Genomic DNA, 15,746 nt, shown 5'->3' on the forward strand with positions numbered 1-15,746 from the left:
AATTGAGGTGCTGCTATGAGAAACCAGCACATTCAGAACATGGAAAGGAAAAATGACTCATGATGAATGAGAGAAGGGAGATAAAGGCCAGGTATGGGAGAGTCACCAAAACTTTCTCATAAAGCCAGAAGGAACGAGGAAAGTTACTAATGCTGTGGTGGTACAAGGCAAAGTATCAGACCTTAATTCCATAAAATCCTGAAATCCCAGGAAAAAGAAGTCAGATTCAGAGGGAAGCAAGGCAGCATGTGGAAATAACTTCTGATACAGAGGCTGCATACGTGGGGTCTTGGCAAAACCAAGTATGCAAAAAGGAGGTTAAAAAGGAAGGTAGTGGGTTAACTATAGTGATCTAGAAGTTGCAGTGGTGCTTAGAACTGAAATGATCCAATACAGCACAAACTTTAACTTTGGGAACAGATCAGAAGAGAAATGGTAGAGCCTATGAGAAAATGCCACCACATAGCTGGAAAATACCCATAAAAACACTACATACATCAATTAAAGAAAACAGAAAGGCCAGGGTTGAGTGCCAAAGGTGACAGACAGATTAAGACGGATAAAATAAGAATTACACTTCAGATTTAACCACGAACAAGCCACCTGTGACCTTACAGCAGTTCAATGAACTCAATCATCAGAAAGAAGGCTGGAGATCAGTGAAAGCACGGACGGACAGAAAGTCAAGGCAATACAAAAATAAATCATTAAATATTCTGAAAGAACTGAAGACAGGATGCAGGCCTGCAGTGAAAGGGCAATATATGCTGTGAAGAACACGTTTCAAATTAAATTTCTGAAGTGTTTACTTTCAATTAAGAGAAACTGGAACAATTTAAATGAAACAGAAGTGGAACTTAAACAGGGAGTTAGGAACAGTGGCAAGTGTGATTGAGGCAATGGGAAAGGATGGTGATATCAAACAGCAGAAAGTATAAAGGAGACCTCTAAATCACAAAGAGATGAAAAAGATTGCCATAAAGTTTTACAGCTATTCTTAAGCCAATATATTTGATGCACAACTAAGATAGTTCTTTAACATCTTCACTTTAACATCTTCCTGTGATATTTAAAGGAAGCACTGAATTTCCAAAAAGCATTGCTTTAAATTCCTGAAGGAGAAATTTTAATATAACTCACTTTTACCTTTTTATCCTTACCATCTGGAAACATTTATAGTTGCTAAAAACTCCTGCTATCAGGAACAAAAAAACCACACACAAAAACCCAGGCTTCATACAGCCTCCTCCATACCAGGAAGTCAAAGCAAATTGGGAAGGATTTGCTACTAGCACTTAACCTTCACCTTACAGAGCTTATTTTTAGGATTGAGTGGCAAGCTGCAACTCCAGAAAGAAAGAATAAGGGAAAAAACCAGACTGAGCCACAGTTCTCTGTTTCAGATATACTGGTTTTATTCTGAATTGTTAAAATGTAAGCAAAAAAAAAAAAAAAAAAGTTAAGCAAAACTTTATCACTCCTTTCTTGTGCCAGCCCTTCATCTTATATTTTTAATGTTATAAGAATTAAAAGCTCCCTGGAACAGGAAGACTTTATAGAAGTCTAAAGCAACACATTTGCAGTACCTACTAACATTTAGTCATTGGCAGGATGACACTATTGTCTCTGTTCTGCTCAGAGTGAAACTCTTATCACACACAAGTTCACAGCAAAATGACACATTGCAGAGATGCTGTGTGTGAACCACTGACAGTCCAACATTCTTTTATCGATAGAGCTGAGAAAGAACCAGGCCCTGCTATCCCATCCCACAGCTGTCAGCTCAGCTACACTTGTTCACATACGGCTCACGAAATTTTCTTTTAGTTTTGCATTTATTTCCAGTTATTACAAACTCTGACATTCACCCATACACACCCCCCTCCCTGCTGCCCTATGACACTAACCCTGAGGCTGAAGAAAAGATAATCCTACCTAAAGACAAGAAATTCATGCAATGGCTTTGGATACCTTTTTTCCCCCCATCCTCTACCAATCAGTCAGTTTAAACAAACTTACGGAAATTAGTCCCAAAGCACTTTTTATCCAAGAGAAAGAAAGACAAAAATAAAATATTCAATTAAAAATACTAATTAAAATTAACATTAAAGCCATCACTGTATTTTAGCATCCAAAACAAAGTTATGATATCCCCCCTGAAAGGGCAAAAAAAGAGATTATATAGAGAAAAAGAAATTGAACTTTAAAAATTTAGGTTTCAGAAGCTAAACTGCTGTTGGTAACACTGAAGAAATATTATCAATCACTCTTTATTATTGTATTTAATCCAAACTATCTCCATGAAACTTGCAAATGAAGTTAATAGGTGGAGCCAGCCAGCCAGATCACAGAAGAGAAAACAAAAGTTTGGATTGCAGTTGTTTCTTGTTATTGCCCTCAAAAAAATAAAGTTTTGGCTTTAGCATCCTCCTCAACAGTTTTACATTCTGTGGCCAAGCTGTCAGTACAAAGGAACCACAAAGCCCAATATAACTTTTGAAAAACAAACATTGATTATTACAACAAATAAGGTTAGCAAGAGCACTTGAAAGGCTCTCTGTTCATGGGGTGGTATTACCCTTGAAACTGTCTTTATACAGTTTAAAGAAATGGACTCATAACACAACACTGTTGTTTGATTCATAAACTCTCGGTGTCAGGGGCCATCCCCGTGTTCTGGGGCAGAACAGTGCCTGGCACAGGGTGTTCCAGTACATTATAAATACTATTAGCACCACTTATTACTCAACATACATCACCAACATATTCTTAAAAGGCTTCTGCCCCAGCAGGTTTCAGCTAAAAACATTGTTAACCCGCAATGCAAAGTTCAGGGCCAGGCTATTTCTATGCCCTTTGTTCCTTCTGAATCTTCTAATATTCTCTACTGCAAAAATCTGTACTATTAGAAAACTCCTTTGCTGAAATCCCTTTCTTGACTCAGCCCAGGACTTTCTACTCCTAAGAAGTGATTCTTTCAAGGAGACCATAACGGCTGCAATATGAACCCCAGCACGGGTGCATCTCAATGCCTCATTATTATCATTAAGTTTACACATGGACTATCCTCCATAGATAGCAAACTATTGTCATGCTAATAAAATGGTCTGAGGAGTGATACACACCAGAGGTTGGATCTTCAGAAGCTCATCATGCAGCTTAAATTAATGGCTACTACAGGCACTCAGGTTCATACGAGGACAAGGCATTACACGATTTTCCCTGGGTGTTTGTCTCATTATCAGATCCTTCTCAGGTCTCTCAGCATCGCCTCAACTGCTGGATCGACTTCCTGTCACAGCCCAAACCTTTCTCCGTGCCTCCTAATTGCCCTTTATCCAGGCAACGGGAACGCCTCGTGCTTCCAAGTGAAGAAACACCACACACTTGGTGGCATACACACAACTATTAAAACACAACCGTACTTCAGGGTGATGAAGGAATCACTCGTGGGAAGAGAAGGTTGCAAGATAAGGAAATTCAAGCCTGTCCCAGTGATTAAATAAGATACCAAAGCTACCAAACGCGCAGCACATGAACATCACACCCAGCTATGACCGAACGCCGTGACAAGCCAGGAGCAGGTCTAGGAACAGCACTGGCCCACAAACAAAATAAAGTCTTCCAACGTGGCGTTTTTGCTGTCAACACCTTCCTCTGAGAGCCACGTCAAAGCCCAGAACCCCAGGAAGCACCACCCGCCATCGCAGCGCTCCTGGCACACCTTTATGGGGGGTTTCACAGCCCCTTCAGGGGCGATGCTGGGGGGGCTCTGCCTGCGCTGCCAGGAGGAAGCCGGGGTACCCACTCAGCCCTGAGGGGAGGCTTTCGCCCTAATCAGGGAACGTCATCCTCTGCCACAGGTCTCCCCGACCCTCGCTGTCCGGGACTGCGGAGCAGCAAGGAGAGAGGCGCGGGGCGTCCTTCGGGATGAGCAGCTAAAAGACAGGATAAAGGGTGCTCTTGCCCCACGTCCCTACCGTAACAGCACACTGAGGACAAAAGGGAAAAGCGACTTCCCCCTCCCACAAGCAAAAACAGGAGGGAGGGACGAGCGCTCGCCCCCGCCCCAGCACCACCCCTCTGCCCTGAGGGCCGGGGGGGGCCGAGGGCGCGACCCCTCCATCTTGTGCCCGACACCGACTTACCCGCCGGAAGCCTCCGCGCGTTCCTATTGGCTGGCGCCGCCACAGCCGCGTCACGTGGTCAGGGAAAGCCCCACCCCCTCCCTCCACCTTTGCCGGAGACGAACCGTTGGCGGGGTGGTGTGCGCGTGCTGCCGGTGCGGCGCGTGCGCACGCGCCGGAGCACGCCGGTGGAGGGGGGGGGGAATAGGGGTCGCGCGCCTTCGCGCGTGCGCCGGCGACGGCGGTGTCGGAGCGGGCGCGGAGCGGCGGGAGGGGCTCGAGGCGGTTCCGGGCGCGCGGGAACGGGGGCGCGCGCAGGCGCCGGGCGGGGGCGGAGGGAGGGGGGCGGAGGGGGCGGAGGCGCCGCCGGTGCCGCCCCGCAGGAAGCGGAGCCGCCCGGGCCCCGCGCCGCGAGAGCGCGGGAGAGACAGGCCGGCAGCGAGCAGCGTCGTTTCCCTCCCGCTGTCGCCGGCCCCGGGGACGCCGCTCCGTGAGGAACAACCGGCCGCGAGTCGGCAGGGGAGCAGCGCCCTCCCCTCCCTACATCCGCCCCGTCCTGCGAGGCGGGACGTGACCGCTCCCTCCCCCTCGTCCCCGGGCTCCGCCGCCGCCGCCCGTCCCGAGGAGGGAGCCCGGCACTTGTTGCCGCGATGGTGCCCGGCCCGGCCGAGTAGGAGCGCCGATCCCGCCCGGGAGAGAGCCCCGAGCCCCGCGCCGGCCCCGCCGGGGCACCGCGGGGTGTTGTCTGCCCGCAGCGCCCGGCGGTGACGGCGCTTCCCGAGCGGCTCCAGGACTCAGGTCTGGGCGCGGGGGTCGCTCCCGGCAGCGCCGCCCGGCCCGGGAGGTCCCGGCGGGACCAGGGGGCAGCGCCGCCCGCCCCGTCCCCCGGCCGGAGCCAAAATGTCCTTCTTCAACTTTCGCAAGATCTTCAAGCTGGGCGGTGAGAAGAAGAAGAAACAATACGAGCACGTCAAGAGGGATTTGAACCCTGAGGAGTTCTGGGAAATCATCGGGGAGCTGGGAGATGGTGCTTTCGGTAAAGTGTTCAAGGTAAGGGCGGGCGGCGCGGGTCCCCGGTGTGGCTCATAGCTGGGAAATGACTCGGAGCAGTGGTGCTGCCTTTCAGCGCTGCCTCGGGCTCCCTGTCTGCCAGCCCCGGCACCTCGGGATACCTGCTGGGAGCGGCGAGTTCGGGACAACTTGGGGCGGAGAACGCCCGGTGCCCCCCCGGGAGCGGCGGAGGCAGAGCGGGGCATCCCGGCGCCGCTTGTCCACTGAGCCTCGCGAAACTAAAGATAGAAAAGACCTATTAGGTCATTGTCCCGCCTTCTGCTCCACCCTACCAGCTGCTGAATCGCTCGTTTCCCCTGTATTTTGGGGGTTTTTTGGGACCCGTGCACAGTATGGCCTCTAACCTTACTATATTTTCTTAGGTGCATGTTTGGGGTTTTTTTTCCTAAGTTTCTGTACAGAAGGAAGCCAATGAAGAGTAAAATTGACTCCTGTGCCTCGTGCATAGTGTATAGAGCCAAGCTCTCGTCGCCGTATTGGGCATTCCCCCATCTTGCTCCATGTGGAGTTGAATTAAATAGTTGTGTTATCTTAACTTTCACTGTGTGGCAGAATTCCTGTGTTGGATCTCCGAACTTCTCTCCGTTGTTTGCTCTTTAAATCTTTAAGTGTACTAATACAAGTAGTGTTTTGAAGGATGCTTACCTAGAATTTATCAAGACAAGTGGAGTACAATGACACAGATACAACCCTACTAGTGTTTGACAAGACTGTACCTTTCAGGCAAATCTTCAGCTACTTTGCCTCCTTCTAAAAGGCCGTTAATGCTTCGCCTTTGACTTAGGGATAGTGTGGAAAAACATCATGGAGGGATAAGCATGACAGAATTGGGAACTGACATGAATTGAGACTCTGAAGCCGGTTCTTGAGACTAGGAAAAAATAGCATGAGGAAGAATAGCATTTACAGTGTTTCTGAGAGCTAATTTGGTCAAGAAATGTTTATATTTAGAGTACTGTATTTGAGAGTTTATGAAATCTGGATACTCGTGAAACGTGCTATTTTGGGTAGAAATTCTATTGTACTGTGGTGTCACCTGTTTGTAAATTTGAGCAGAAGTGCCACAGTCAGTTCAGAATGTTAGGTGGGGTCATTTCACCCAAAGAATTCGTGTCAATGTTCTATTTTAGGAGCATCTGGTTTATTTAGATGTTGGTGTATTACGTAGTCTAGATGGTGATTCTCATGTCACTTTGAAAGATTAGAGATTTTTTTAAAATTAAAATGACTGGGAATATGTCTGAAGTTCCTCTATAATAAAGCTTACTGGCTGTAAAAACGTAACGTCTCTAATGGCATTTGCAGAGTATTAAAGTTTCTCTTTGAGCTTCATAGTGGAGTTTTGATTCCCATTTTGTGAATATATGCCTCAGAGATACAATACTAAATGTGTTCTCCTCCTCCACGTGCATTTCCCCTCCTATCCTCAAACCTCTTCCTATGTTTATTTGTAGGCATGTCTGTATTAGCAACAGTAGTAGGGGAAGGTGTCTGAGCAAGGCAGCTGTCAATTTTGCATTTCAGTGTACTTTGTACACAAGCAGGAGAATGTTATTTCACGGCCAGAAATAAGACTCAAAGTGAAAAATCACATCCAAATGGAAAACAGAGTTAACTGTTGAAACTGGGTTTTTCAAAATTAAACTCTATTTTAAAAATTGTAGTAGTCAGAATTGGACATGCGTTTACATGGGCAAAGTTGTTGAACATAGCAGGTACTAGTATTCCTGGAAAAAAATTCCCTTTTAAAAAAGAAATCTCTTACTGCATGAGTTCAGCAGCATTCATTTTGTTTTCATCTAATTTGAGAAGGAGGATTACACACAGATACTGACTGTACTTGTATTCCTACATCTGAGTGTGCTTGGCAAGCAACTGTAAAGCAAAGATGTGTTAGATTGTTCTTTCGTGGATATACGCATCAAATGAGAAACTGCAGGAATAGCCATTCAATTCCTTCTCAAATTTTGAATTCAAGACTATGAGCTGGAACAAAGTTCTCAAGTGAGTGAAGATTTTGTCTTTAGATAATGCGAGTGTGGGCGGTTGGGGTTTTTTGTTTGTTTTATTTGCAAAAAAATCCCCCACTATCCTAGTGTCAGTTACATTTGCCAAAACTACATTTGCCTTTGCTTAAGATCCTAGGATCTACGTGTGACAGGGTTTTGGCAGGTATTTGTTGAAAGGCAGTTGCCAGATAAATAAGCCTATGTATACTTTGGATTTCGAATAAAAAGTAGGTTAGATTGGTTACATGCTATGATTTCCTTTAGAGGAGTATTTGGTTTAGTTGTGTAACTGATCTTCTGGATAAAGTATCAAATATTTAAATAAAAGTTCAAAAGCAACTCTGAAATATTTGACAGTACTGGAAAGCCTCACTGATTAATTTATTTTGAATTTTAAAATCATTACTTAAAATGCTGTCTAGTGATAATTAGTTTTCTGTACAGAAGTCTTAAGGGTATTGAAAACTTGGGATTCATTCCCCTTCTTCCCAATCAACTACAAGGATCTTGCTTATTTTTTTAATACTTTAGCCAATTGCTAGAAGAGCTTATTTCCTTTGAAGCTGTTTGTTCTAGCCTTCTAAGGCTTTTTGAGTTCTGTCAATTCATACATTTGTATTCACTAACTTCTAAGTAATGTTTAGAAATACTCTGTTTCAACTGCTGCTGCAAGTCTCTTGTGATCAGAGTAGCTCTGTAATTGCAGACTACTGATGGCAAAGGTTTATGACTGTATAGGACTTTTCATTCTGGCCCTTTTCAGCCTCTTCAAAGAGGCCACTTTAGACTGTTTTCTTTTTGCTCTTGGATAATGAATAATAGTGTAGTTTTCTGTCCTTTTTCAATTTATAGACCCTTGCAGTACTTCAATGTCAGGTGATGGCCCTTGTAAAGAGAATTTCGAGATTGCTGATGGAATTTTTTCCGATCTTTTATTTGGCTTTCATGAATTATTTAGAATTGCTGAATGGATTGCTAGAGTTGTGACAGACACTGAAGAAGCGTAGTATTAGCATTGGAGTCTGATTTCAACTTTGAAGTTTGGCAGCTAGACACAAACTACTATCTTAAAAAAACAAACCAAAAACCAAAAGATGTATCAGTTTGAAACTACTCTTGATTTGATCAGGTTAAGTGTCCTCAAAAAACTTCGGCTCTTACTGTGATTGTAATGAGTTTGCTTTAGAAATTAGTTATTATATCATGTAGCTGTATTGTGTGTTATAGTTCCCTATTGTGTCCAATATCAGTTCTGTGCACACTGTAAACATTGCCTTAAGGTAAATCACTGTAAGTGTTAACAACTCTGATCAGCTTTAAGCTGCTTTCTGAATTCTCAGAAGTTCATGTCCAGATGCTGTGAAAACACACCTTTAAAATGCGTGACTTGAACTGGGGCTCTTTCTTGCTAAAGTTCCTAATGGAGACTCTTTATCATACAGATGCACACAATTAATGAAATATCTTCCTAAGTAAACCTTCTGAATTAAATAAAGGGCTGGGACTATATTTCAGTAACATTTGCCAGCCTTTGTGGTAGTAAGAACATGGTACACTGATGTAGAGCCCATTTTCCCAATGTTTAGTTGCTGTCGTCTCTCGAGGATACTCCTCCAAGAAATTAACAGACTTTTGGCCATCATTATGATTATTATGAATACCATCTCTACAAATATATTAATTTTGAATCCTCTGTGGGAACAGAGGTAGAATATATGTGGCAGTATACCATATGTATTACAAGGGGTGTATATATTTATATGGTATGTGTATATATATTTTAATAGAAAGTGACAAATTATTATTAGAGAATCCTTCAGACTTGTCAGGGTTTGAGTTTCATTCATGCTTCTTTGTTTGAATTGGAATATTCTGCCCATTTATATTATCTCATTTATTACCTCCAATCTAAAATGTTGGAAGCGTTGTGTATATAATATTCTCATAGGAATTTGGAAAATTAAATATTTGTATTTCATATGAAGCTACTAGGACAAGTTTTCCAACTCTGAGCAACAAACTGGTGCTTGGTTAAAAACTCTGTTCTGTTTTCTCTTTAGGTTCAGAGAAGAAATGTTGTGGATGCTGATAACCATAATCATGGTGAACAGCATTACCCTAATGCATTATCTGTTGAAAATTATAACTACATTAAGTATTCATATATATTTATATTGGCAGTAGTGGCCAATACAAACTCATCTCTGGCTGGTGACAGTGGACTTCTGATACACTGTTTCTTAAAGTCCAGTAAACTAATGATGGTGCTTCATTTAGGTTAAGCATTTTTATCTATGTTTGAAACAATCTTATCTGTAATGTACCTAGATAACTTTACAGGGTAGCTTGTTTTTGCCTTAATGTCTTCTGCAGAAGGTAGAAACACGTAGAATTTTAAAGTAGTGATTTAATAAGACTGGACCAACTATATAATTTAATGATTATATGTTCTTAACTCCTTTTAATGTTAAAATGTGAACTGACTTAGAAGTACTGTGGCTACTTAGAAGTACTTTTTTGTGTATCACTAACATCACAGCTTATTTTCTAATCATAGAAAATGCATTAATTAGTCTGACCTGAAAACAAAATAAGGACAGAGCAGGGAGAATTTATATTTCCTAGTTTCTCTGGCCTTACAGTACATTGTTCTAAATTCCTGCAGTTGGATATTGCAACTTGAAGTTACCTGACTGATAGTAATATATTATGCTGCTTCCTAGGCTGAATAGCTTTTACATTTGTAACTTAAAGATTCACAGAAAGAGATTTTGACCACTTACTTAATATCTAAGCTTGGAGCACAGGTAGACAGGTTTTTTTCTACTCTTTATCTTTTGACTTGTGTGCTGTCATTAGTTCCACTAATTCTTCAGAAGAATTTGTTAGAGATGTTGGAGCTTGGCAAACATTCCTGTGTAAATGATACAGTTCCCAGTGAAAGATGTTGCTTGAGTTTGTCTGAAGTCCTGTATGTTTGGTACTAGTTGGAATATAAATTCATATTTGAAAATTGCCAGCCAAATCCTGTGTTTCATGAACTGGAAGTTTCATGTGTGACTCTATGATCCTAGACCTAGAAAGAAACAGAAAGTGAGAATGTCCTAAGTTGAATTTCAATACATAAGAATGAATCAATAATGCAGAACTATTGGCAGTTTTGATTAAAATTGTTTGCTATACTAAATATGTTTTCTTGTAATCTATTTTTCATTCATAATTGACTATATAAGTTGACCTCTCATTAAACTGGAGCAGTTGCCCTCAGGAGATCTGAATTAATAATATTCTCCTAAGTGCCATGTTGCTTTGTTTAGCCATAGAGGCATTGGTAGATAGAGGAGATATGACAGTCGATTTACTCTCAAGAGAATAATGTATAAGGTGATAATATTAAATTTTAAATATTTAGTCCACGTAAAATGAACTAAAACTTTACCTAAAGTTTGCTAAGAACAGCGAGCTTTGTAACAGTAACCTGCATACTTTAGGGCTGCTGTGTATTGTCTGGGTGAAAAAAGATGCATGACAGTTCATAGAAGACAAACGATTTTAATCTTGCTGGTCAGCTTGGTAAGTTGCTCTGCAATGTTATCTTTATTTTCTCACTCTAGCAGTTTTAGCCTGATTAGAAGATACCAGATAAGGAAAAGGCAGTATCACACTTTTAAACCCTGGGAAATGTGTCAAGGGTAAAGCTTTGCAGAGCTCTTTACACCTATTGTCACTCCAGCTACGTTTTCTGAGGAAACTGTAGTGCAAGAAAGTCATCTGTAAACTGTAAACAGAGATAAATTTCTTTATTAAAATGGCTACTTGTTGAAGGCAGTATCTCCTTTCCCTTTCGTCTGTAACAAGGAAATATTGGAAAGAAGAATAACACATATGTCTCACTTTTTGGACATATTTACATCACTTGGCTGAAAATCAGCATTACAATACTTAACTTATGAGTAATGTATTGTCTGCTGCATTTGGAATTAAAACTGCAGACAAGTTTGTGGAGGATAAATATAGAATGCTTATGATCAGTCCTTGTCATCTTTTCCAAGGTGTGAACATAGTTACATAAATTGTTTAAATCTCTAGGTAAATAGGAAATCATTATTTGATTTTATTTATAATTATGAAAGTTCCCTTTTGGTTTTTTCATGTCATCTGATGTATCATATTTTTTATTTGGACTGTGCTTTCTTGTCTGGAGAGTAAAAATTTGGATTTCAGGCATAAGCTAAATGTGACTGTTTAGTGTCAAATAGATGTCAGAGTGAAGCTTCTTTAAGCTGTTCTAACTTGGTGGAATAATTCTTCATATCTGAAGTCACATGCAGTCTATTTAATTAAATAATTCTGATATAGGAGCTAACAAAAAATCTCAAGGCACTGTTTTGTTTTGGATTTTGTTTTGTTGTTGTTTTGTGGGTTCTGTTGTTTTGTTTGGGGTTTTTTTTTTAAGGTTTTGGTGGTTAAACCTTTTGAGTTTAATCTTTGGCAGGGAAGTAGTCCTACAGTACTACAATCCTCCAAGTAGTGCTGTTGTTGCAGAGCAGTAGTTCAAAATTTTCTTTTGGTGGAGACTCAAATTCCAGTTTTGACCACTCCATAAACAATATTGAAGAAATAATTTGTTGGCTTTGTATTTGCAAATGCCACAATCCCAATCCCTAGTTGGGTATTTTTCTTTTTTTTTCTTTATGCCTTTTGTTTAAATTGAATGCAGTTATGAATTCCATGTTTCATGGGCCATGAGCCACGTTTTGAGAATCTCGTAAGACTGTAAACATCATTCTCCTTCAATGACAGTTGGGTCTGTGCAAAAGAGGAGCCTGTAATTAAATCCTCTGATTTGAGATCTTAAATACATTCCTCAAGACCCTGGTGGCTGAAGTGTCATTTATAAATATTTTTTCGGTCTTTGTTTCTTTGTGCTCCCCCAATAACATTTAATTATATTCAAATTATACGCAGAGTTGACATTCATAGTGTCTCACCTCTTTTGCCTATTGTCTTATTTTACAGTAGCAGCCACATTACTCAAGTACAATGCTTGTGCTGTCTTTTCTTTTGATACTGTTTGGATTGTTCCAGTTTTCCATGTTTAGTGATGGAAAAGCCATGAAATGGACAGTTAGAAAACAGAGCAGACTGAATTAATGGCTCAGAAAGCAGATTGAATTAGTAGTACAGATTAAAAAAAGAATGATGTTTTATAATTTTTCTCCACAACCGTATAAAATACATATTTTCACCCCCTCTAATTCATTTTTAATGACTTTATAACATGATTACAGTATGGAATGCTTGAAAGAAATTTGAACTGTCAGATATGTCTCAAATATGTTATGTGGGAACACATTTTTTCCACTCACAAATAGGAAAGAATTTTTTTAGAGAGAAAGAAGACCCAGTACTTGTGGAATATGTTTGTACAATGTCAGGCAATAAAAATTGGCTAAGTTATATTCAATAAAAGCTAGTAGGCTACCTCAAACTACTCTGTAATGGAATTCATACTTCCAAAAAAATTAAGGCTTTATGGTAAATGTTAATTTTCCACTGGCATTTCAAATTTTCTGTTGAATATGCTCCATATTCATGATATAAGCCAACCAAAATACATGCAGCAGAAGATTTACCTACGGCAAAAAATAACCACAACAAAACAGTAATGTAAGATTCTTTGTATATTTAATTCACCTACTTAAACTACTGTATTTGATTTTTAGGAAAACATAAAGCTTCTTAAAGGAATTCTAAATGTATGTAAAAGCAAGTAACAATATTAAAGTTATAGATTTTCCTTGAGTATTTTTACTCTTTTGGATTAAGACTGTTTTTTCAGTATTCTGTGGGATTGCATGTGTATATATAGAGAGGTTAATGTAAAGCAGCTAAGCATGAATGGTGATTTGGAATCTAAGAAAAAGACACAAAGCATTTCCCCTTTATGTTGCTATGTTTATATTTTTGAGCCATTTTCTATTTAGGTAATTACCTGTAACCTAGAGCAAGAAATTGCTCATGCATAGATTCATGCTGGAATCAAGTTCCACACAAAATGTAGCTTTAAGAATGTTCTGATTACCTGAACAATGCTATTCTATGATACGATTTTTAAATTTTACTGAATTTTCTATGGAGAAGAATATGAAGAAGTGAAAAATAGCCAAATCAATTTATTGATTAGCGTTTAAAATGTGCTAAATCTGTCCTTACTATGGAGGACTAAATGACTGTTACCATAAAGTGTCAGTCTTGAAAATTAGTCTCTTGGTTGTTTCAGAAAATCTGAAACTCAAGGAGGCCATGATGAGTAAATAAACTTTATTATTTTCAGAAAGAATTGTTCTGAGGTGGCATTAATACAGTTCTTCAAAATGAGTGGGTGAACAGAGTGAAGTTTTTTGGGGGAACCATTGCTCTAGAACTGAAGTTGTGTCTACATCAGAAATGGTTTACTTGGTATGGAAGCAGTGGTGAATCCCCATCCTAAGGCAGAATCATAATTTAATCCATCTAACTTCATAATGAGCTGGAAAATGACTGTCCCTTTACTTTCTTCATATCTTTGTTAATAACATTTTAGATCTGAGATTTTTTTGTTTAAGGAGGACTTTAAGGAACTGGCTTTTTTTTCTCTAGAAATGTTTAATCATAGCCATGATTCAGAAACAGCATTCTGAGGGAAGTTACTGTAACTTTGTTAATGATAACGTAATAACTTGGCAAGACTTTTTGTGTTGGGTTTTATTCTTTCTTTATCCTGTAGGTAATGGTTCTCCAGAAACAGATTTATGCTGTAAACCCAAAGCTTTTCTCTAACACGTCTACGTTTCACTTTATGGAAGATGACTTTTCACTTGTATTTCTAAGCAATATTTTACCAAGAAAAGAGATAATACTTTTGTAATCAAAAGGCAGTGAAACCTTAATGGAGAAATGTTAATTGACTGCTTCAGCAAAAATTAGAATGTTACAGTAAACTCTCTTCTCTTTTACAACCATTGTCTCAATCAGGATTTATTCAATTCATGTGCTGCCTTTTTTAATTTTGTAAAGTTCAGTCATGTTCCTGCCCCACCTTCAGCTTTTCCTGTTTTAATTGAGGAGGTCCAACCTTTTTAGTCTGCTTTTTATAAGAGAACTGCTTGACCCTTTAATAATTTTAATTGGCCCTCTCATTCTCTTACTTGCTCAGCTTCTGTGGATGCACAAATCTTTCAGTTCACTATTCAGGCAAACTGTTCTGGTTTTCATTGCTGGATAGTCTTGGGTCAGAACCACGGGTCTGTGCAGCTCCATTACACTGTGAACTGTGATCATCACTGGGAAATGCAGTCAGAAGGGTTTGTACAGGGATTATCCTCAAAACAAATCATCCTAATAATGTGGTGGAATGGGTACTCTGAGTTAAGCCAAGCTTTTTTACTCTTTCACCCTTTCCAACTAGTTTTGGCTAGTAGTGGAGATGTACTAACTTAGTTTATGAGTAACCTGTCTGCTATTTTTCCTCTCTCCATGGTGGCAAGTCTGAAAGCTTTAAAAACCCTGCTTAAACAAGAGTAGTGTCAAGTGTTTCCTACTGACTGGCATAGCCGGTGTACCTGAAAATGTCAACTTCGCTTTTGGCTGTAGCAGGAATTTTAAGCTGTGTGTTGGTAGCAAACATAGATGTTCTGATCAGCTTAATAACCCAATAAGTTGTCAATTTTGCCTGTTACCCTTAAATAAAAACAAACTAAAAGCCCATACCTGCCCCTAGTGTTTAAAAGTGAAATATAAAAATGAACTAGTATACTGACTTGTTCCCTCTCCTGTTTCAATGTTTATTGATACTGTTTTGGGACCTCAGCTTTGAGCCAGTGCAATATGAAGAAGGTTCTTTTGAATCTCTGAAAAGCACTAAAACAGTATGGAACTGTGAGAATAAGTGAAAGTCAACAGCGCATCTTCTCAAAGTGGGGCATTTTAACAACTTTAGTAAGTACAGAAGTGGCTTTGGAATGATGAGTGTTGGGGTCTTTACCGTGACTGTTTTCCACAACAGTTTCTGAAGATGCGAGTCAATGCAGCAGAAATTCTGGCAGTGTACTCTCATTCCCACCTCCTTCCTTGTGACAAGCTTGGTTCTTGCCAACCTCATGTTGATCTGGTTCAAGGAACTAAGCCACACAAAAGCTGATTGTACATGTAATCTTCTTGGCTACCCAGACCAGCTCACGAGAGGGCCAGACAAGCGACACTGCTAATGCAGGGGAAAATTGATGGGACAGTGTCAGCATTGGCTTAAATAGCAATAAAAAGGAAGCACCAGGGTGACATGTCAATATTCTGAGGTTGTTAAGGTATGTCAGGTGAATGGTTTTTCTCAGGACAAAATAAAAAATCCAATTACTCCTATTGCATGAGCCACTTGCTGTTAGCAAATGGGAGTTTTGCTAAATGCTGCTGGTGGTGTTATCAGGCAGTAGTTCTGTCCCTCTGCATCACTGACATCCATGCTAGGATAATTGTGTTATGTAGACATATTTTTAACTGG

General features: G+C 40.4%; 2 protein-coding genes across 6 annotated transcripts in view; one reads left to right on the forward strand and one right to left on the reverse strand.

The window, feature by feature from the left end:
• Positions 1-4,258, reverse strand: part of STN1 (STN1 subunit of CST complex) — a 42,177-nt gene extending 37,919 nt beyond the window's left edge. The window contains exon 1 of one of the 2 annotated variants that reach the window (XM_064663237.1): positions 4,149-4,258. The gene's annotated coding sequence lies outside the window, so the exon portion shown is untranslated. Of the gene's footprint in view, positions 1-3,980; positions 4,128-4,148 lie in introns of those variants that run through there. The other variant, XM_064663238.1, reaches the window with a different exon arrangement.
• A 612-nt stretch (positions 4,259-4,870) lies between these two features.
• SLK (STE20 like kinase) overlaps positions 4,871-15,746 on the forward strand; it is a 50,480-nt gene continuing 39,604 nt past the window's right edge. Inside the window, exon 1 of one of the 4 annotated variants that reach the window (XM_064663234.1) lies at positions 4,871-5,177. In XM_064663234.1, coding sequence (XP_064519304.1) covers positions 5,028-5,177 — 150 coding nt within the window. In that variant the 5' untranslated portion in view covers positions 4,871-5,027. The remainder of the gene's footprint in view (positions 5,178-15,746) is intronic. The other 3 variants (XM_064663233.1, XM_064663235.1, XM_064663236.1) reach the window with 3 other exon arrangements.

Source organism: Pseudopipra pipra, chromosome 8 (genome assembly GCF_036250125.1).
Source record: "Pseudopipra pipra isolate bDixPip1 chromosome 8, bDixPip1.hap1, whole genome shotgun sequence".
Taxonomy (NCBI): domain Eukaryota; kingdom Metazoa; phylum Chordata; class Aves; order Passeriformes; family Pipridae; genus Pseudopipra; species Pseudopipra pipra.